The following is a 22619-nucleotide window of genomic DNA, read 5'->3' as shown; positions in this document are numbered from 1 at the left end:
GCATTGACCAAACCTTCTGTGAGCTATCACCTACTGGTCAGTAGAAGGAGTATTAGCGCCAGAGCTACTGTAGATAGAGCTTGCAGTGGGGCGGGGAGAGGGGGGAGGGTGGAGAAAAGGAACAAAGGGAAAAAGGAGGGGGGGGGGGAGGTCAGGAGGATATGGGATGTTGGACATAAGGGGTTAGAAAAGAGGGTAACAGTTTTGCAGAGTGAGTAGGGGAAGAAGACCTAAACCCTGGTATATGAAAGGCTTTACTGTAGTATTATTCAATTGCAGCCTGGGAATACAATCTGTTTAAAGGAGTATCTGTCCGGTTTGGCCTCCTGTCTTTTTCGGGTCTTCTTCACTTTCCACGGGACCGCAGCGGGAAGGTTTGGTAGTTCCGCCACGTCAGAGATAGGTTCCCAAGTTGAAGCATTTGAGGGATCCAGATCAAAAAGCTTGTCGATAGGAAGCAGATCCATTGGAGATTGTACTACTTTGTGTGCTCCTCGATAGGTAAAAGCGATCCCGAACAAAAATAACCATCTGTATGGAATGCCCATTTTCCTCAAAATGTCCAGAAATGGTTTTAGCTTATGTCATTTGGACAAGTGACCTGTGATAATTCCGGGCAAATTTGTATAGGAGAGCCCTCAAAGGACAAATCCTGACCGTTTCTGGTTGCTTTAAGAATCATGTCCCTGTGGTGATAGTTTAGGAGTTTGCAAATTATTTCTCGGGGAGACTCCTCTTCTTTGGGCTTTAGTCTAAGTGCTCTATGTGCTCTTTCAAGGATAAAATGATCCCTCATATTGGATGGCAGTAGAGGTTTCAATATTTCCTTGGTGATGTCCATCACAGATGATATAGGCACCGATTCCAAAACTTCTTTTAAGCGATGGTTGTTGCGCCTCACTCTATTATCTTGATCCGCCACATATGAAAGTAAATTATTGAGATGATGTTGGTAATGTGAGATGGCTTAAGAAGTAGCCTCTCCAAAAGATACAAATGATGCTTGGTTCTCTTCTAATTGTTAAACTCTACCTCCGATCTCTCTAATGTCTGTTTTTATGTCTGAAAGTTCTTTGAGGACAGGAGCTATTGCTGATTCGTTGATCTACTGTAAAGTTTTTCGTGATGTGGAGATGAAGGGGTCTCCCTCTTGGCAGTCTTCAGCACCTGAGCGCTCATGATCTGACTGTTCTGTGGCGGTAGCCATGTTTCGGTCAGTTGATTGAATTAATGGTTGAGGATCTGTGGACTTTTTATGGAGAAACTTCTCCATTTCTGACTGTGACTTCTTTACTGTCTTAGAGCCCGTTCCCTCTGGTTTCCCTACTTTCACCATGGTGAGTGACAAGGTGAGGAGGGGGAAAGATTCACGTAAGGTGGGGTTGCTAATAAAAGACTCATAGCTCTCTATCCCTGGCTTCAACCCTTACACATCCGGTGCTAAGCTCTACACATGCAGAAGAGTCCCGCATGGGGAAAGGTGGCACTGGGGTCGGGTATGTGCCTTTATTTGGAAGATAAAGTTTACGGTCCGCTGCAGCCCGAGTGGCCTGTAGTTTTTGTGAGGCTCTCGTTTGCTACCCGCCGAATCGCCCTAACTTCCTGTGGGAATGGAGTGGCTAAAAGTGGTGCGGCGGCTTCTGCACAGCAGGATGTGTAGGCCCGAACGGGCGACTGGGTATGTGGGTTATGATCTGGTTGCCTCTCTGGGAGGTAGCAGGAGCAGGAGTGGAGCAGAGATTTGGAAGGGGATCTGAAATAAGAAGTGCCCTAGCAGCAACTAGTGGTGACTGATTACGCTTAAGGTGTTGGACTTCGGAAGACCAATGGGAGACACCTGAGTGATCTACTGACTTGCCATTCATCTTGAATTCTCCCTTTGTCTGAAAGCAGTGCAAATCTATTGTTTTATTTCATAATTGTTACATGAAGAGCATCTACTTTGTGGAGAGTGTCTGCAGCGTTTGTATGTAAAAGAATGGAATAAGTAATTTTTTCTTATATTTGAACAAGAACGGGACTGAGCATCCTGCAATGTATGAGAACATATGCAGGTTGCAGAAAAACAAATGGTTGAAAATGTTTTCTCAAACCCAATTAAAATGATTTTCTTAAAGGGAACCTGTCACTGGATTTTAGGTATAGAGCTGAGGACATGGGTTGCTAGATGGCCACTAGCACATCTGCAATACCCAGTCCCCATAGTTCTGTGTGCTTTTATTGTGTCAAAAAAAACTATTTGATACATATGCAAATTAACCTGAGATGAATCCTGTACGTAAGATGAGTCAGAGACAGGACTCATTTCGGGTTAATTTGCATATGTATCAAATCATTTTTTTTGACACAATAAAAGCACACAGAGCTATGGGGACTGGGTATTGCGGATGTGCTAGTGGCCATCTAGCAACCAATGTGCTCATCTCTATACACAAAATCCAGGTGACAGGTTCCCTTTAAACCAAACATTAATGCATTCCATTACAATTACCCCAAAAGGTGTCCATATGGTTTAGGCTTATGATCCTTATCTACTATTTTACAACATTCATTTATTTTTGTGGCTTTTAGTGATTCACTTAACTCTAGCTCCCAGTATATCCATTTCCCTAACACTTAGTCCTTCTCTACTAATATCATCACGATGAGGTGTTTCAGATCTGATTCTTTTCATGTAGCTCAGGATTTCTTGAGGCTCTCTCATACCCATATCCTTACATACCCAAACAATGTCCTCCTCATTTGCCACCAAAATAGACTGCACATTAGGATCATTAGGTACCCCTTCAATTCTTCTTTCTCCATTTGAATTTGCTGTTTTAATTGACCTAACTTCAGATCTTTTTGCTTCTAAATAAGCTTTAGAATGGTTGGTAGATCTTGAGAAAGAGTTGGTAGCAGAGTAACATTCACAATTAGTCTCATCCTTGTGGAAATGTCTTACTGGATGGAAAGTACTTGTCAGCCTTTGAGAACCCAAGTTCCTGGCATCCCACTGCCCACTTCCCTCCTCTTCCTCACCCCCTCCTGATTGTGATTTTGATCCATCTGCATCTGACCCTTCTAACCATACCCAGTTTGGAGCCTCAGGATTGGCAGGGTCCTCATGTGCTGATTTTTTCTTGTGCTGTCGTATAAAGATCAGGCAACTAAAAAAGAACAGAAGGGTAAGAAGAGAGAATATTGCAAGGAGTCCATAAAGTCCTTCTTGTAAGCCTGGTCTTCCCCACCGTGTTGTAACAATACCATCAAAATGAGATTTATTATCTTCTATATTAGTATGATCACCCCTAAGGATTATGTCACTGGTTCCTGGAATAACATTGTTAGCACTTGAGATAATGTTGCTGTCCCTGGTCAGTAGGACGGTGTCTCCCTGTATTATGTCTCTGCCAAGATGTTCATCTCCTATTGTTCCATTTCTTGGGAACGTAACTCTAATATACCCATCACTGAGTAAACCGATGGTTTCCTTTTTTCTACATCTCTCTGGCAGGAAAAGAGACATGCGCACCAGAGGTTCTTCACCTGGATTTTCAAAAATTAATACTGGCATAGACCAATAGCTTGTTGATATCATAGCACGACCAACTGACAGGATGGAGGCATCAGAGGACACAATGGTTAAAACCAATTCTTGAGGATTATAGATGGTTATTGGAACGAGAGACATATCACTGAAAAATAGCCAAACACATAGAACAGCCTCCTGAAAAACAAAAGAAACAAAAAAAAGTCATTTTTAACCTTTAACCTGTTAGGACAATTTTTACACTATTCACATAAACAAGCAGAGAAAGAGACACCAACTAATTTACAGGCATACATGCTGATGGTGCTTTTAGACAAGTGGATAGTGGTAAGGCGCTAAACAACATAATTGCATTTAGTTATTTAATGCCAATGACAGACAAGCATTTTCATACACAGGTTATCATGTACAAATCTATTCGCATGCAATAGTTTACTCACATTATCAAAGATATTTAGACACGTAGAGTAACATAATGATTTACATATAACACGCCTGTTTTTACAATGTTCACATTGCCAAAAGATGACATAATGTAGCGTTTATACTAAATAATTATTATACTACAAGAATTGCTAGTGTTTGAATTGTAACAGATTCATACAAAACCACATATGAAATCAAAAGGCATATGGCGGTATAGTATGACCCTCTACAACGCCATGGATAGTGTATTACAGGTCTGTTCCACTTGGAAGTTGTACTGAACCAGAATATGCTTGTGTGCATCGGATCTAAGGATGTGCCTTATGTCTGCATATCTAATGAAAGGTTTTATTAGACAAACCTAAGACTAGACATGTAAAAGTCCAATGCATTCTATAGGATGGCATTCAAGAATCACTCTGGGTCTAATCACCCTAGAAAAACATTGGGTTATAGCTAGAGAAGAGCAAAGTTTAGAAAAATTTGATTTGGCAACTTTGATGAAGCTCACCAAGAAATTTGATACGTTACAAATTAATTTGTCACAAATCGCTATAAAGCCAGGTCGCTTTGCCTTATCATATTCGTCCCACTTAGTGGCCCATCTCAGTGTGAAGGCTTGGAAGTTAATCCTTTACTGACCGCAAATAGTAAATTTACGCTGGCAACCGGACATTTAAAAATGGCGCTCACTGGCGTGTGAAGCGGGTGCCATGGCTGCTGGGTGTCTGCTGTTTTAAAGAGCAGACACCTGGCACTAATGTCTGCCACCGGCAGTGGTGGTGGCCATAGTCATGTGGTCTTGCTCCCCCCGACAGCAGCCTCTGATCTCCTGTGTTATGGTACCAGAGATGGTACACAGAACTGAGGTGGGAAAACCTTCCTCAAAACAATAAAATATGTGAGACCCACAACAGAGATGACCATAATCCCATGTGGATCCTTCCATACTATGAACCTAGTGGTATTTTGCTTTTAACATTAATAGGGTTACGGCAAGATGGCAGAACATGGTGAATAGATCAAACATGGCTGCTGGATTACTGCAGTAATACTGTCCTTAGCATGTTAACGCTCTCTCCCTATACTCAGCTCACAGGACAATAGCGGAGTCTGCGTGGGAGGAGCTTTTATATGGCAGTGACATCACAGGGGATGACTAACTGCTGATTGGCTGTCTGCACCGCATTATGGGTGATCTCACATTCCTGGGCTTCTTATTTTGAGTTTTGAACATGTGCAACTGCCATTTTAGGAAAACCTGATTTGTTACCATGAAGCACCAGGAAATTTGACTTCATTGCAAATCGAATTTTTCGTAAACTTTGGACCGAATTCTGCTTCAAATGCTTTGCTTCGCTTAACACTAGTTATAACCTTTGAAAAGCTAATGTGAAAAAAAGACTGCTCAGAATTACACAAAGTAAAGACTCAAAACCATCTGTACCTGTTTAGGAATCATTCTAGCTTCTTGAGACTTGTATGAAATTGTAAAAACACCAGAATGTTTGATAACAGATGGGGTGACAGAGAGAGATATATTCCACATCAAGCTTGAATGCAGTTCTAAGATGGAAACCGTTTCTGCAGAAACTAAGATTGTTTGCTCTCCAAGAACTGAATGTGAGAGTGGAGAGCGCACCTATACAGGTAAAAAATAAATAAAATGCATCACAGACATGAATGGCAAGAAGGTAACATTATGTATATAAGTTCTAGTATAGTTTAGGTTTTTATCAATGATTTGCTCTATTTGCTTTATGTAAAATAAAAAAAATATTTCAACAACTTTGTAGTGTCTTTCATTATGCATCAAAAGATTCTAGAAGTATTCCTATTTCTTAGGCTAATTTCACACAAGAGCTTGACATCACTAGCAGGCTGCTATAATGGGGACTGGCAGAGATCCAACCGCAACCTGGCAAATATGCTGAGTATTGGCCGTACTGAAACTGCTGTACGCAGCTTCTGGCAATGGGATTCTATCAGCTCTGGCAGGATGCTCCCTGCCGGAACAGCCTGCTGGAGATGTCATTCACAAGTATGAAACTAACCAACAGCCCTGATTTATGAAACTGGTTTTGTCTTTATTTTGGAGTAAATTGTGACTTTCTCATTTTACTTTTAAGACAAATTTATCAATAGGATGCAACAAGCCAAAACTATTTTTGGCTCCTGCTAAGTACACTTAAAAAATCCAGCTGTTTGCGTGCATTCCTGTGGAGTAAGTTGGTTTTTGACCTTATTCATGATAGAAGACAAGTCTCAAAAAGTTGTCTTAACTGCACTCCATTTGCCTGGTGGCAGGTGAAAATAAATCAGAATGTGATAGTTTGCCTATTCTAAATTCATCAAGTGCTGTGCGCCACTTTTATAAATTTGACTCGCAGACCATTACCTTTACATGAGGATAGAAATTTGAAAGCAAACTGTCCCCTTTTGACAAATATGGGTCAATGTGCCAGTTTTCACCTTCCAGCCCAGGCCATTTTTGCAAATCTGACATGTTGTAATAACTTTGGAACACTTTTACTTCTCCAAGCCATTCTGAGATTGTTTTCTTGTGAAACATTGTACTTCATGACAGTCATAAATTATTGAGTCAATATATTTCCCCTTCATTTATGAAAAGATCCCAAATTTACCAATAATTTGTGGTCTCCAATGCACGCAATGGGTGGCACACATTCATGTGCATGAGTCCTTGGGCTGCATGCACACTTCAGTTATTTGGGTAGTTACTTGTATCATTGATTGTGAGGCAAAACCAGTAGTGAAGCCTACTCAAAAATAAGGTATAACTTAAAGATTTCTTCCTCTTCTGAGTTTTTGCCCAGGATCTGGTTTTGGCTCTCAATAATTAATGGAAATAACTGACAAAATAGCTGAAGTGTGAACTCGGCCTTAGTGGTTTCATAAAAATACCTAAATCGCAAGCAGTTTTCTTATTGCATGCTACAAATGAAAATGCTTCAGACTAGAAGAATCAGCGTTTGACCACGTGGTATGGTCATGTGGTACTTGTGACAGTACCACACGGCTGTATGGGTCTCAGCAGCTGTAATTAAAATAACGAAGACTGCACTTTTTAGCTAGTCTGTATTGTTAATGGCCATGCGACACCTTCAATTCCGCATAGCAATTAACAATAAAGACAGTGTGCACAATACCAGCCACACGCTTCATACGAACTGCACTGTGTGCTCATACCCTATCGGAATAAGAATCTGTTTGCTTTAATGCAATAAAACATTAAAACTTTAAATAAATAAAATCTGAATGTTAGAACAAGACCACTGAATCAATTATCTGAAACATTGACAGGAATGGAAGATGTCTGGATGCATGTGCTGCTCATAAACTATTAGGTATACTGCAGATGCTGAAATACACGGTAGAGTAAATGGGAGATTACTGTGTGATTATGAAAGAGATGAAGACTAAGGGGTCATTTATTAAAGAGGTTCTGCACTTTCATTTAATTGATGATCTATCCTCTGGATAGATCATCAGCTTCTGATCGGCGGGGGTCCGACACCCGGTAACCCTGCCGATCAGCTGTTTGAGAAGGCAGCGGCACTCCAGCAGCGCCGTGGAGTCAAATGTGGATAGGGAAATGAATAAAAATAAAAATTAACCAATATCAATTGGAGAGAGGTCCCATAGCAGAGAATCTGACTTCATGTCACCCACCATTGGAACAGTCCATTGTCAGATATTTAGACCCAGGCAGAGGAGAGAGGTCCCGTAACAGAGAATCTGGCTTCATGTCAGCAGAAAATCAATCTGCATGTCATAGCAAAGAATCAGGCTTCACGTCACCCACCACTGTAACAGTCCATTGTCATATATTTAGGCCCAGGCACCCAGGCAGAGGAGAGAGGTCCCGTAACAGAGAATCTGGCTTCATGCCAGCAGAGAATCAGTCTGCATGTCATAGCAGAGAATCAGGCTTCACGTCAGCCACCACTGTAACAGTCCATTGTCATATATTTAGACCCAGGCAGAGGAGAGAGGTCCCGTAGCAGAGAATCTGGCTTCATGTCAGCAGAGAATCAGTCTGCATGTCATAGAAGAGAATCAGGCTTCACGTCAGCCACCACTGCAACAGTCCATTGTCATATATTTAGGCCCAGGCACCCAGGAAGAGGAGAGAGGTCCCGTAACAGAGAATCTGGCTTCATGTCAGCAGAGAATCAGTCTGCATGTCATAGCAGAGAATCAGGCTTCACGTCACCCAACAATGGAACAGTCCATTGGCATATATTTAGGCCCAGGCAGAGGAGAGAGGTCCCGTAACAGAGAATCTGGCTTCATGTCCACAGAGAATCAGTCTGCATGTCATAGCAGAGAATCAGGCTTCATGTCACCCAACATTGGAACAGTCCATTGGCATATATTTAGGCCCCTGCACCCAGACAGAGGAGAGGTTCATTCAACTTTGGGTAGCCTCGCAATATAATGGCAAAATGAAAATAAAAATAGGATTGAATGAGGAAGTGCCCTGGAGTACAATAATATATGGTTAAGGGGATGTAGTTAATGTCTAATCTGCACAGGTCCTGTGGGATCCATGCCTGGTTCATTTTTATGAACGTCAGCTTGTCCACATTGGCTGTAGACAGGCGGCTGCGTTTGTCTGTAATGACGCCCCCTGCCGTGTTGAATACACGTTCAGACAAAACGCTGGCCGCCGGGCAGGCCAGCACCTCCAAGGCATAAAAGGCTAGCTTTGGACACGTGGACAATTTAGAGACCCAGAAGTTGAATGGGGCCAAACCATCAGTCAGTACGTGGAGGGGTGTGCACACGTACTGTTCCACCATGTTAGTGAAATGTTGCCTTCTGCTAACACGTTGCGCATCAGGTGGTGGTGCAGTTAGCTGTGGCATGTTGACAAAACTTTTCCACATCTCTGCCATGCTAACCCTGCACTCAGAGGATCTGGCCGTGACACAGCTGCGTTGGCGACCTCTCGCTCCTTCTCTGCCTTCGCCTTGGGCTTCCACTTGTCCCCTGTGACATTTGGGAATGCTCGTAGCGCGTCTACCAATGTGCGCTTGTACTCGCGCATCTTCCTATCACGCTCCAGTGTAGGAAGTAAGGTGGGCACATTGTCTTTATACCATGGATCCAGCGGGGGCAACTCTGCTGTCGTTGCGCAGGCACTGCAGCATGTAGTCGCTCATGTGTGCCAGGCTGCCCAGAGGTAAGGACAAGCTGTCCTCTGGGGGAGGCGTATCGTCATCGCCCTGCGTTTCCCCCCAGCCACGCACCAGTGATGGGCCCGAGCTGCGTTGGATGCCACCCCGCTGTGAACATGCTTCATCCTCATCCTCCTCCTTCTCATCCTCGTCCTCCTCATCCTCCAGTGGCCCAGTCATTGGTGGTGAAGTGGTGCTGTTCCGTAGTGCGACTGACCCGTGTGTGCTGCAGCTGAAACTCCACTATGGCCTGCTGCTGCTCGCACAGTCTGTCCAGCATGTGCAAGGTGGAGTTCTACCTGGTGGGCACGTTGCATATGAGGCGGTGAGCGGGAAGGCCGAAGTTACGCAGTAACGCAGACAGGCGAGCATCAGCAGGATGTAAACGCTGGAAGCGCGAACAGACGGCCTGCACTTTATGCAGCAGCTCTGACATGTAGGGGTAGTTGTGAATGAACTTCTGCACCACCAAATTCAGCACATGCGCCAAGCGGCTAGTCCCAGAGCTGCAATGAGATTTCGCCCATTATCGCACACCACCAGGCCGGGCTTGAGGCTCACCGGCAGCAACCACTCGTCGGTCTGTTGTTCTATACCCTGCCACAACTCCTGTGCGGTGTGGGGCCTGTCCCCCAAACATATGAGTTTCAGAATGGCCTGCTGACGTTTACCCGAGGCTGTGCTGAAGTTGGTGGTGAAGGTGTGTGGCTGACTGGATTAGCAGGTGGAAGAAGAGGAGGAGGAAGTTGAGTAGGAGGAGGTGGCAACAGGAGGCAACGAATGTTGCCCTGCGATCCTTGGCGGCGGAAGGATGTGCGCCAAACAGCTCTCCGCCTGGGGCCCAGTTGCCACTACATTTACCCAGTGTGCAGTTAGGGAGATATAGCGTCCCTGGCCGTGCTTACTGGTTGTGCAGGGAAGGCACGGCTCTCTTGGAGAAGTAGTGCCGGCTAGGAACAACATACTGTGGGACAGCAAGCGACATGAGCTGTTTGAAGCTGTCTGTGTCCACCAGCCTAAATGACAGCATTTAATAGGCCAGTAGTTTAGAAATGCTGGCATTCAGGGCCAGAGATCGAGGGTGGCTAAGTGGGAATTTACGCTTTCTCTCAAATGTTTGTGAGATGGAGACCTGAACGCTGCCGTGTGACATGGTTGACATGCTTGGTGACGGAGGTAGTGGTGTTGGTGGTACATCCCCTGTTTGCTGGGCGGCAGGTGCCAACGTTCCTCCAGAGGTAGCAGGGGGAGCCTGAGTGACTTCCTTGGTTTTAAGGTGTTTACTCCACTGCAGTTCATGCTTTGCATGCAGGTGCCTGGTCATGCAGGTTGTGCTAAGTTTCAGAACGTTAATGCCTCGCTTCAGGCTCTTAAGGCACAGCGTGCAAACCACTCGGGTCTTGTCGTCAGCACATTGTTTGAAGAAGTGCCATGCGAGGGAACCTCTTGAAGCTGCCTTTGGGGTGCTCGGTCCCAGATGGCGGCGGTCAGTAGCAGGCGGAGTCTCTTGGCGGCGGGTGTTCTGCTTTTGCCCACTGCTCCCTCTTTTGCTACGCTGTTGGCTCGGTCTCACCACTGCCTCTTTCTCCGAACGGACACTAAATAACTTGACCATCCACAGCAGTAACGACAGATTTAGCTGGATATAAATTTGAGGCCTATTATTTAGGCGCTGGGTGACAGGTATAGGTTTACTGACAGAATTAGACTTGGAAATGCACAGTAGCGTGTGTGTGAAGTTATTCAGAATGACCCTATGTGTACCTTGAATCTTATATACCCTTTTAGGGATAGATTTAAAATAGCTCTGATACAGCAGAAACCACTAAATTAGGAAATTGCTAAATTGGGAATTGTATTTCAACCCAGAACAAAAACTGTGCTTTGACGGACACTAAATAACTTGACCAGCCACAGCAGTAACGACAGATTTAGCTGAATATATATTTGAGGCCAAGTATTTAGGCGCTGGGTGACAGGTATAGGTTTACTGACAGAATTAGACTTGGAAATGCACAGTAGCGTGTGTGTGAAGTTATTCAGAATGACCCTATGTGCACCTTGAATCTTATATACCCTTTTAGGGATAGATTTAAAATAGCTCTGATACAGCAGAAACCACTAAATTAGGAAATTGCTAAATTGGGAATTGTATTTCAACCCAGAACGAAAACTGTGCTTTGACGGACACTAATAACTTGACCAGCCACAGCAGTAATGACATATTTAGCTGAATAGAAATTTGAGGCCTAGTATTTAGGCGCTGGGTGACAGGTATAGGTTTACTGACAGAATTAGACTGAGATATGGCCAAAAAATAACCACACTATTGATGGTTAAATGCATTTGGTGTGACAGCTTGACCAACCACACTATTGAGGGTTAAATGCACTTGGTGACAGGCTCAGCTTGCCCCTGATGTAGTATATGGCCAAAAAATAACCAGACTATTGATGGTTAAATGAACTTGGTGTGACAGCTTGACCCTGATGTAGGATTTAGCAAAAAAACAACCACACCATTGAGGGTTAAATGCACTTGGTGACAGCTTGCCCCTGATGTAGTATATGGCCAAAAAATAACCACACTATTGCAGCTTAAATGCACTTGGTGTGACAGCTTGACCCTGATGTAGGATTTAGCCAAAAAACAACCACACCATTGAGGGTTAAATGCAATTGGTGACAGCTTGCCCCTGATGTAGTATATGGCCAAAAAATAACCAGACTATTGATGGTTAAATGCACCTGGTGTGACAGCTTGACCCTGATGTAGGATTTAGCCAAAAACAACCACACCATTGAGGGTTAAATGCACTTGGTGACAGCTTGACCCTGATGTAGTATATGGCCAAAAAATAACCAGACTATTGATGGTTAAATGCACTTGGTGTGACAGCTTGACCCTGATGTAGGATTTAGCCAAAAAACAACCACACTATTGAGGGTTAAATGCACTTGGTGGCAGCTTATGCTGGAGCACAACAAGACACAAAATTTGCCTCCGATCACCCCAGAAAAAAGTGACTGAAAAACGCTCTGGGCAGCCTAAAAACAGTGAGCAATTCAATAGCAGCAGTTCAATCATCCACAGCTGCAGATCGATCTCTGAATGAAGTCTTTTGGAGGAGTTAATCACTGCCTAATCTCGCCCTAACGTCGCAGCTGCAACCTCTCCGTATGCTGATCAGAGCAGAGTGACGGGCGGCGCTATGTGACTCCAGCTTAAATAGTGGCTGGGTCACATGCTGCACTGGCCAATCACAGCCATGCCAATAGTAGGCATGGCTGTGACGGCCTCTTGGGGTAAGTAGTATAACGCTTGTTGATTGGCTCCTATGCAGCCTTTCAAAAAGCGCCAAGAAAGCGACGAACACCGAACCCGAACCTGGACTTTTACGAAAATGTCCGGGTTCGGGTCCGTGTCACGGACACCCCACTATACAGTTCGGGTTTGCTCATCCCTAGTGAGGAGGAGGCTGCGGCTTATAATCAGTATAGCCTCGCCTCCCCTCACACATATGCGGCAAATTGCCATTTGCCTATAACAGTTCCAGTGAAAGGCTTGTCCGCCGCAGCCCTGTAAAAGAATGCACCTATTGTCACAATAAAGTGATGATATGTTGAAAATCTGCAACTGGTGAATGCCGCAGATTTTTTCTCGATTACACATTCATATTCGCTTTTGGAAAGCAGGCACCTCCGTATTGTCGCCTTATACCCGATTTACACAGAGAACAGCAATATGTTATTACTCAGCGTTTTATAAGGGGAATGGTGCCGTCTGGACTATCTTTATTTGTGGTGTATATTTATGGTCTTGGATCTTCTGCAGACAGAGCACGCACCTGAAAAAGAGATTGCTGCAATTATTTTTAAAATATGTCCGAAGACGTGGTTCTGGGCTTGAATGAGGGCAGAGAAGGGGCGGACGCCTCTTTTACGGAGTGTAACTCCAAAGACAACCTTCAGGCTATCAGTACAAAAATGTTAGAAGTAAAGATTGCTCAACTTGCTGATAAGGAAGTACGGCTATTTTGGTCAGTTAATTCCTTGAGATAGTATAAAGACAGTGGGAGAGTGCCGCGTGGCTTGCGCATATATAAAGAATTAGCGCAATATGAAGATGATGTGAACTTTCATTCAGAGTGGAAGAAATTACATATGGACTTTTTCATGCAGATATTGTGCACAGTGCTACATAGGAATGAGCAAGAGTACGAAACAGTAAATGACACCCTTTTAAAAGCGAAAGAAGAACTACGTACACGTGTTACAGAAAGCCATTTTGCAACCTTTAAAAAAAAAAGCTAAACAGGAAACTAATAATCACACAAACAGAAATAAAGGAAAATAAAAGAGATAAATTTCTACGGGATAAAAACGATTATGGGACACCGGGAAGGTGTTTGATTGGGGGAGGAGAAGGCAACGTAGAAGACGACCACAAAGAAGAAATAAAACAGATTATTGGACAACCGATTCGGACTTCAGTGCTTCGGATGATCCAAATGCACAAACCGAGAGAACGTCAAAAAACTCCACAGGAGGAGAACATGGAGAGGCGGACGGAGAAGGAACAAGCAAAGTTCGAAAATCGATGAGAAGCAGGAAACAAGTGTCCTGGAAGCAATAACATAGACTGATCAAATAGATGAGGGTGACTTAGTCATCAACTTGTCCGGAGCCGAATTGCCCCCGGACTGCACCTGTGCCCTCAATAGGGGGCTGGGGTTCAGCCTGGTTGAGCAATTTGACCAGACCACTTTCGAGATAGAATTGTACAAGTCCATTAGAAAAATGTATCTGCCTAAAACATTCTAGGATGCCCCGATAGTTCCTGCCCAGCTGAGACAGGGCGAGATCCCTGTAGCGGTTGGACATGAAAGCGAGATGCTCAAAACAATGTTTGATGAATCTGAGATTGCCTGTTTAGGGATCATTGTCAATAGGGACCTGGATGAATGTGGAGAGGGCAAAGAGAAACAAGAAGGATTCACGGGTGGGATTAAGTCAACATGGTACCCCCCCCCCCATGCCTGCATAGATACCCCCTCATGGTGGCATAGATACCTTTTATAAAAAGGATACTCCGAGATGCCAGGGCCCTTTAATGTTAGTTCTGGGGAATTCGAGGCTATACGATGGTTACGGTACCACCCTGATATAATTGTCAAACCTGCGGGTAAAGGGGGAACATCGTTCTGATGTCCCACGAGTATTACAGGTCTGAGTCCCTTAGACAGCTTGAGGACACAATTACATACCAGAAACTACATAATGACCCAGTTCCCACCCTGCACGACAACTTAAGGATTTTTTTGCAGAAATATATCAGCATTGGTTTCCTCGCTAGTAATAGTATAGACAAACTTGTACCAACATACCCCATGAGACCATCTTGTTATTTTTTGCCAAAGGTGCATAAGTCACCCACCCGACCCCCCCTGGAGGGGATCAGGTCGGTGACTGAACATTTGTCGAAATACCTGGATTGGCTCTTGCGACCAGCCCTGAAGAAATCGGTCACATACCTCAAGGACACCAGGGACTTTCTTCTGGCACTGGAGGACCTCCGGTGGCAGGAGGATTGGAACCTGGTGTCATTGGATGTAGAAAGCCTATATACCCGCATTCCCCAGCGAGCGGGGGTAGGGGCAGTTGCAGATATGCGGAGATCAACTGATAAAGATGAGATGTATGTCCATTTTGTAGAGGAAGCACTGTTGTTCGTCCTAAGCAACAATGTTTTCAGGTTTAGTGAACAATGGCATAGGCAGGTACACGGGACGGCAATGGGGACGCCAGTGTCGTGTACCTTTGCCAATAAATACCTTAACACCCTGGAAAACAAATATGTATTCAGCACAAGTAACCCCTTTCTACCTAACAGCCAGATGTTCCTACGCTACGTGGATGATGTCTTCATGATGTGGAGGCGAAGTCAAGCAACATGTAAAGATTCCGTGGCATATTTAAATCGCGAAAATGACATGAACATGTTTTTAGAATTTCTTGATGTTCGTGTCATTATTCGCGATGGTGAGATCATAACAGAAGGTTTTCGAAAACCTACTGCTTCGAATTCCCTTCTACACCATGAAAGTTTCCATCCATGTAGCGTTAAGGAGGCCATACCATACGGGCAGTTCATGCAACTAAGACGCATCAATAGCTGCAATGAAGGCTATATGAGACAGGCTATAAAACTAAAAAATTGCTTGGTGAAGATGGAGTATCTAGTTAGAATGTTGGATGCGGCTTTAAGTAGGGCAAGAACAAGAACAAAAAAGAGTTACTGCGTCAGGGAGATAAACCTGAAAAAGATAACAGATTTGTATTTGTGTTCAAATACAGCCCCATGGCCGATGCAATCAAAAAAATCATCTATGACAGTAGTAAGAGGGTATATGTTTCGTCAAACTAAAAGTGACAGGTACCACGCCCCTTTTATACAGATAACCCCACCCCTTTTATATTGAGTGATATAAAATTTATAGTGTTTGATATAAAGTTTATATCGCTTGATATTAATTTTATATTGCTTGATATTGTTTGATATAAAGTTTAGATTGCTTAATATTAATTTTATATCGCTTGATATTGCTTGATATTACGTTTATATTGCCTTATATTGTTTGATATAAAGAGTATTCGTCCATTAAGGTCTTACCACTTCTGCCAGCTTCTTACTACAGATGGCAACATCCTCCCAGACATTCTTATACTGTTAGTGCTAAAACAGGATGTTGAGCTTTTTGAGAGACTCATGACAGCTTACTACAGATGGTGAAATCTAATGTCCGGCAGTTACAAATAAAAATTTAAAATATAAATAAATAAGAGAGACATCAAATAATGAATGTGCTAATAGTTGCAACATGTGTTTTACAACAGGACCCGCATATATGAAACAGGACACAGTCTGTGTATGGTTAACACAGAGATACGTATACGTACATGCATAGGTCTATCCAACTATCTTTCTATATCCAGCTATCTGTTATCTATCTATGTATCTATACATCCATATACCCCATTTATCTAAATTCTATCTATCCTTCTATCTATCTATTATCTATCTATCTTTCTAGCTACCTATCTATAGTCTATCTAGCCATCTAACTGTTCTCTATCTATCAATGTATCTACATATCTATCCTTCTATCTATCAATTATCTATCTATATACCTATCAATCTATATAACAATCTATCTATCTATCTATCTATTTCTATCTATCCATTTATCTATCTATCAATCCATTTTTATACAACTGTCTATCTATCTAAATTCTATCAATTAATTTCTAGCTACATATCTATGTATGTATCAATTACCTATCTATCTATCTATCTATCTATCTATCTATTCTATCTACAGACATGTCACGACATGTCCTAATATAAAGTCTATACATATATCTATCCATCTTATCTTTTATATATCTATGTAGCTAAACAACCATATACCCAGCTATCTAAATTCTATCTATCAATTTATCTACCTATCTATCTTTCTATCTACCTATGTATAGTCTATCTATCCATCTAGCTGGTTTCTAGTTATCAATTATCTATCTATCTTTCTATCTACTTATCTTTAGTCTATCTTCCTACCTTTCTATATTTATATTGCTGGATATCAATTGATAGCTGTTGGAAGCTAGATAAATAGTTGTGTATATATATATATATATATATATATATAGGTTGTTGATTGCTAAATTGATAGATAAATACATATTATATAGATAGAAAGATAATGGAAAGATAGATAATAGATAGAAAGATAGATAGAAAGACAGATAGATAGAATGGATAGATAAAATGCATAGATAGGTAGATAGTTAGATTGTTCATAGATAAATTGATCAATAGATAGATGTCTAGATAAATTGTTAGATAAATAGTCAAATAGGTAGATAGCTAGATAGGTAGATATATAAACAGCTTAATAGCAAGATAGATATAAAGATAAATAGATAGATAAATTGATATATAAATAAATAGATATGTGATAGAAAGATAATGGAAAGATAGATAACAGAAAGATAGATAGAAAGACAGCTGAAACAAATAGGTCGATATATAGATAGATTGATAGAAAGATAGATAGAAAGATAGGCTGTTAGATATTAGAAGCTAGATAAATAAAATGGCAGATATTTAGATAGATTGTTGACAGATAAATTGTTAGATAAATAGATATGTGATAGATAGAAAGATAAATAGATGTTTGATAGATCGCCATGTTATAGATAGATCACTAGATAGAAAGATATGTCGTTAGAAAGATATTAAAAGCTTCATAAATAGATATGCGTATACATAGATAAACTTAGATATTAGAAGCTTTATAAATAGATATACATATAAATAGATATATGCATAAAAAGATAGATAAATTGGTAGCTGTTGGAAGCTAGATAAAGAGTTGCATATATATAGGTTGTTGATTGTAAAATTGATAGATAAATAGATATATTATAGATAGAAAGATAATGGAAAGATAGATAATAGATAGATAGATAGATAGATAGAAAGACAGATATATAGAATGGATAGATAAAATACATAGATAGGTAGATAGTTAGATTGTTCATAGATAAATTGATCGATAGATGTCTAGATAAATTGTTAGATAAATAGTCAAATAGGTAGATAGCTAGATAGATAAATTGATAGATAAATGGATATGTGATAGCTAGAAAGATAGTGGCAAGATAGACAGATAGTTAGATAGAAAGATAAATAGATGTTTGATAGAAAGATAAATAAATAGATAGATTGATAGAAGGATAGAAAGATTGATAGCTATACGGATAAATTGAGCATTTTAACATTTTTACAGCATATTGTACAACACTTTGAAATCTTGAATTGTGTAAATATTTCAAATGAATACAACTTTGCAACATTGCTGTGTGTATTGCCAGAGTGGTGGGGTTTGTCTGTCTATATTGGCACAGCTAAATTGATTATATATAGATAAATGGATAAATTGTTAGATAGCTGGATAGATAGAAAAATTGATAGAAAGATAGATAGACAGACATATCAATGGCTAAATTGATAGATTGATAGGAAAATAGAACGATTGGAAGTTAGATAGATATTAGAAGCTAGATAAATAGATAGCTAAAATAGATAGAAAGACATATAGATAATAGATAGAAAGATGGATAGATAATAGATAGCAAGAAAGCTAGATATATAATAGATAGAAAGACAGTTAGCTATGTAGAAAGATAAATAGATGTTTGATAGAAAGGTAAATAAATGTTTGATAGATAGCCCTGTTATAGTAGCTAGATGATTAGAGATAGATAGATAGATAGATAGTTAGATAGATAAATTGTTAGATAAATGGTTAGATTGCTAGGCAAAATAGATCGAAAGACAGCCAGTTAGATAGATAGATCGATAGAAAGATACATTTGTTAGATAAATGGATAGATAGATCAAAAGATAGATAATAGATAGAAATAAAGATAGAAAGACAGCCAGTTAGATAGATAGATAGATAAATAGATGTTTGATAGATAGAAATGTAAATAGATAGATGTTTGATAGATAGCCCTGTTATAGTAGCTAGATGGTTAGAAATAGACAGAAAGATAGATAGATAAATGGATAAATTGTTATATAGATTGATAGGTAGGTAGATAGATAAAATATTTATCTATTGAAACGTTAGATTTGGATAGATAGATATACGGCTAAATTGATCATTTTGATAGATAGAAATGTAAATAGATAGATGTTTGATAGATAGCCCTGTTATAGTTGCTAGATGGCTAGAAATAGATAGAAAGATAGATAGATAAATGAATAAATTGTTATATAGATTGATAGGTAGGTAGGTAGATAGATACAATATTTATCTATTGAAACGTTAGATTGGGATAGATAGATATACGGCTAAATTGATCATTTTGACATTTTTACAGCATATTGTACAACATTTTTGAAATTTTGTATTGTGTAAACATTTCAAATTGTGTATTGACAGAGTGGTGGGGTTTGTCTGTCTATATTGGCACAGATATACAGATAAATTGATCATAGATAGATAAATGGATAAATTGTTAGATAGCTGGATAGATAGAACAATTGATAGAAAGATAGATAGAAAGACAGATCGATGGATAAATTGTTAGACAAATGGATAGATTGATAGGGAAATAGATAGAAAGATTGGAAGTTAGATAGATATTAGAAGCTAGATAAATAGATAGCTAAATAGATAGAAAGACATATAGATAATAGATAGATGGATAGATAATAGATAGAAAGATAGATAATAGATAGAAAGACAGACAGTTAGATAGGTAGAAAGATAAATAGAATGTTTGATAGAAAGGTAAATAAAGGTTTGATAGCTAGCCATGTTATAGTAGCGAGATGGTTAGAAATAGATAGAAAGATAGATAGATAAATGGATACATTGTTAGATAAATGGGTAGATTGATAGGCAAAATAGATCGAAAGACTGGCTGTTAGATAGAAAGAAAGATACATTTGTTAGATAGCTCGATAGATAGATAGACAGCCAGTTAGATAGATAGATTGATAGATAAATAGATGTTTGATAGATAGAAATGTAAATAGATAGAAGTTTGATAGACAGCCATGTTATGGTAGCTAGCTGGTTAGAAATAGATAGAAAGATAGATATATAAATTGATAAATTGTTATATAGATTGATAGGTAGATAGATAGATAAAATATTTATCTATTGAGACGTTAGATTGGGATAGATAGATATACGGATAAATTGCTCATTTTGACATTTTTACAGCATATTGTACAACATTTTTTTCAATTTTGTATTGTGTAAACATTTTAAATGAATACAACTTTGCAACATTGCAGTGTATATTGCCACAGAGTGGTGGGGATACTTGGCACAGAGAAATTCTAAGGTGTGTATTGACACATAGTTTTGGGGGTTGGTTGTGTAGGATATGTCTTAGGACATCTGTGACAGTGCACAGCCATATATACATTTAATATCAAGCAATGTCAAATTAATATTAAGCAATATAAAATTGTAATAGCAACCACTATAAATTTAATATCCAGCAATATAAATTTTAATATCAAGCACTATAAATATAGATAGCTGGGAAGATAGACTAAAGATAAGTAGATAGAAAGATAGATAGATAATTGATAACTAGAAACCAGGTAGATGAATAGATAGACTATACATAGGTAGATAGATAGATAGATAGATAGATAGATAGGTATATAAATTGATAGATAGCATTTAGATAGCTGGGTATATGGTTGTTTAGCTACATAGATAGATAACAGATAAGATGGATAGATATATGTATAGACTTTATATTAGGACATGTCCTGACATGTCTGTAGATAGACAGAATAGATAGATAGGTAATTGATACATAGATATGTAGCTAGAAATATAGATAAATAGATAGAATTTAGATAGACAGTTGTCTGGATAAAAATGGATTGATAGATAGATAAATGGATAGCTAGAAATAGATAAAAAAGATAGATAGATAAATGGATAAATTGTTATATAGATTGAGAGGTATATAGATAGATAATTGATAGATAGAAGGATAGATATGTAGATACATTGATAGATAGAAAACAGGTAGATGGCTAGATAGACTATAGATATGTAGCTAGAAAGAAAGATAGATAGATAATAGATAGATAGAAGGATATATAGAATTTAGATAGATGGGGTGTATGGATGTATAGATACATAGATAGATAACAGATAGCTGGATATAGAAAGATAGTTGGATAGACCTATGCATGTACGTATACGTATCTCTGTGCTAACCATACACAGACTGTATCCTGTTTTATATAAGCGGGTCCTGTTGTAAAACACATGTTGCAACTATTAGCACATTCATTAGTTGATGTCTCTCTTATTTATTTATATTTATATATTTTTTTATTTGTAACTGCCGGACATTAGATTTCACCATCTGTAGTAAGCTGTCATGAGTCTCTCAAAAAGCTCAACATCCTGTTTAGCACTAACAGTAATCTGAGAAGAATGTCTGGGAGGATGTTGCCATCTGTAGTAAGAAGCTGGCAGAAGTGGTAAGACCTTAATGGACGAATACTCTTTATATCAAACAATATAAGGCAATATAAACTCAATATCAAGCAATATAAAATTAATATCAAGCGATATAAACTTTATATCAAACAATATCAAGCAATATAAAATTAATATCAAGCGATATAAACTTTATATCAAACACTATAAATTTTAGATAACACAATATCAATCAATATAAAAGGGGTGGGGTTATCTGTATAAAAGGGGGCGTGGTACCTGTCACTTTTAGTTTGACGAAACATATACCCTCTTACTACTACTTATGACAATTGGGATCTATTAAAAAGTGAGAAATGTCTAGACAAGTTTACAGCCAGGAAACCCATCATTGCCTTTGGGAAAACGCATACCCTCAGGGATCAATTAGTAAATAGCCGCATGACGTGTGAACAGTCTCCAAGTCAGTGGCTGAATGTGAATAAACCTTCACGGAATCATCGGTGCGGTAATTGCTCCTTCTGTGATCACATCCTCCGGGACAGAATTTTGTCCATAGGAGAAGTGTCACACACAATAAAGAAATTTTGCACATGCAAAACTACATATGTTGTGTACGTGGTCAAGTGTGAATGCAGGTCATTTTATATAGGAAAAACAATAAGACCTATGCAGGAAAGGTTCCGTGAACACCTCAATTCCATCAAGACCAAGAAGGGCTGCCCACATTTAATAGACCATGTATGGCAGAAACACAGGGGTAACAAGAAATGCCTGGGTTTTGCAGGAATTGAGGTAGTCCCACATTTGAAACAAGGAGGCGACAGACATCGCCTCCTGATACAGAAAGAAGCAAGGTGGATAATCCGCACAGATGCCATGGGACCCCTAGGTCTGAACGTTCGGAATGACCTTAATGTATTCATTTGAATTGTACTGATTGCTTTTGATTTTGTTTCAGTTGTATACGTACACAGGTGTTGCCTTTAATTGCGATTGAGATCCAGTTACCCCATATAGGGTTAATTCTCACGCTCCTCTTTAAATGGGCTGGCACACCTGTGCACATCATTCAGGTAGCCGGAAGAAGCACCCACTGTGCAAAACGTCCTTTGCTGCCACACACCGCCTAGGAGGTTTTTGATTTCAGTGAAGGGCTTGTCCGCCTCAGCCCTGTAAAAGCATGCACCTATTGTCACAATAAAGTGATGATATGTTAAAAAATCTGCAACTGGTGAGTGCCGCAGATTTTTTTCTATTTTCTCAATTACCCATTCATATTCGCATTTGGAAAGCAGACACCTCCGTATTGTCGCCTTATACCCGATTTACACAGAGGACAGCAATATGTTATTACTCAGTGTTTTATTAGGGGAGCGGTGCCGTCTGGACTATCTCTTTTTGT

The 22619-nt window shown here is 39.9% G+C and overlaps 1 protein-coding gene across 1 annotated transcript in view; it reads right to left on the bottom strand.

Moving 5' to 3' along the window:
- Positions 1–2548: 2548 nt before the first annotated feature.
- The window catches only part of LOC122942090 (transmembrane protein 132A-like), a 1044148-nt gene continuing 1024077 nt past the window's right edge, over positions 2549–22619 (bottom strand). Inside the window, 2 exon segments of the mRNA XM_044299585.1 lie at positions 2549–3709; positions 5406–5600. Of these exon segments, the coding sequence (XP_044155520.1) occupies positions 2549–3709; positions 5406–5600 (1356 nt within the window).

The sequence above is a fragment of the Bufo gargarizans genome, chromosome 6, assembly GCF_014858855.1.
Source record: "Bufo gargarizans isolate SCDJY-AF-19 chromosome 6, ASM1485885v1, whole genome shotgun sequence".
Classification (NCBI taxonomy): domain Eukaryota; kingdom Metazoa; phylum Chordata; class Amphibia; order Anura; family Bufonidae; genus Bufo; species Bufo gargarizans.
The sequence above is the reverse complement of the archived record's forward strand: the minus strand, read 5'-3'. Positions and strand labels throughout refer to the sequence as shown.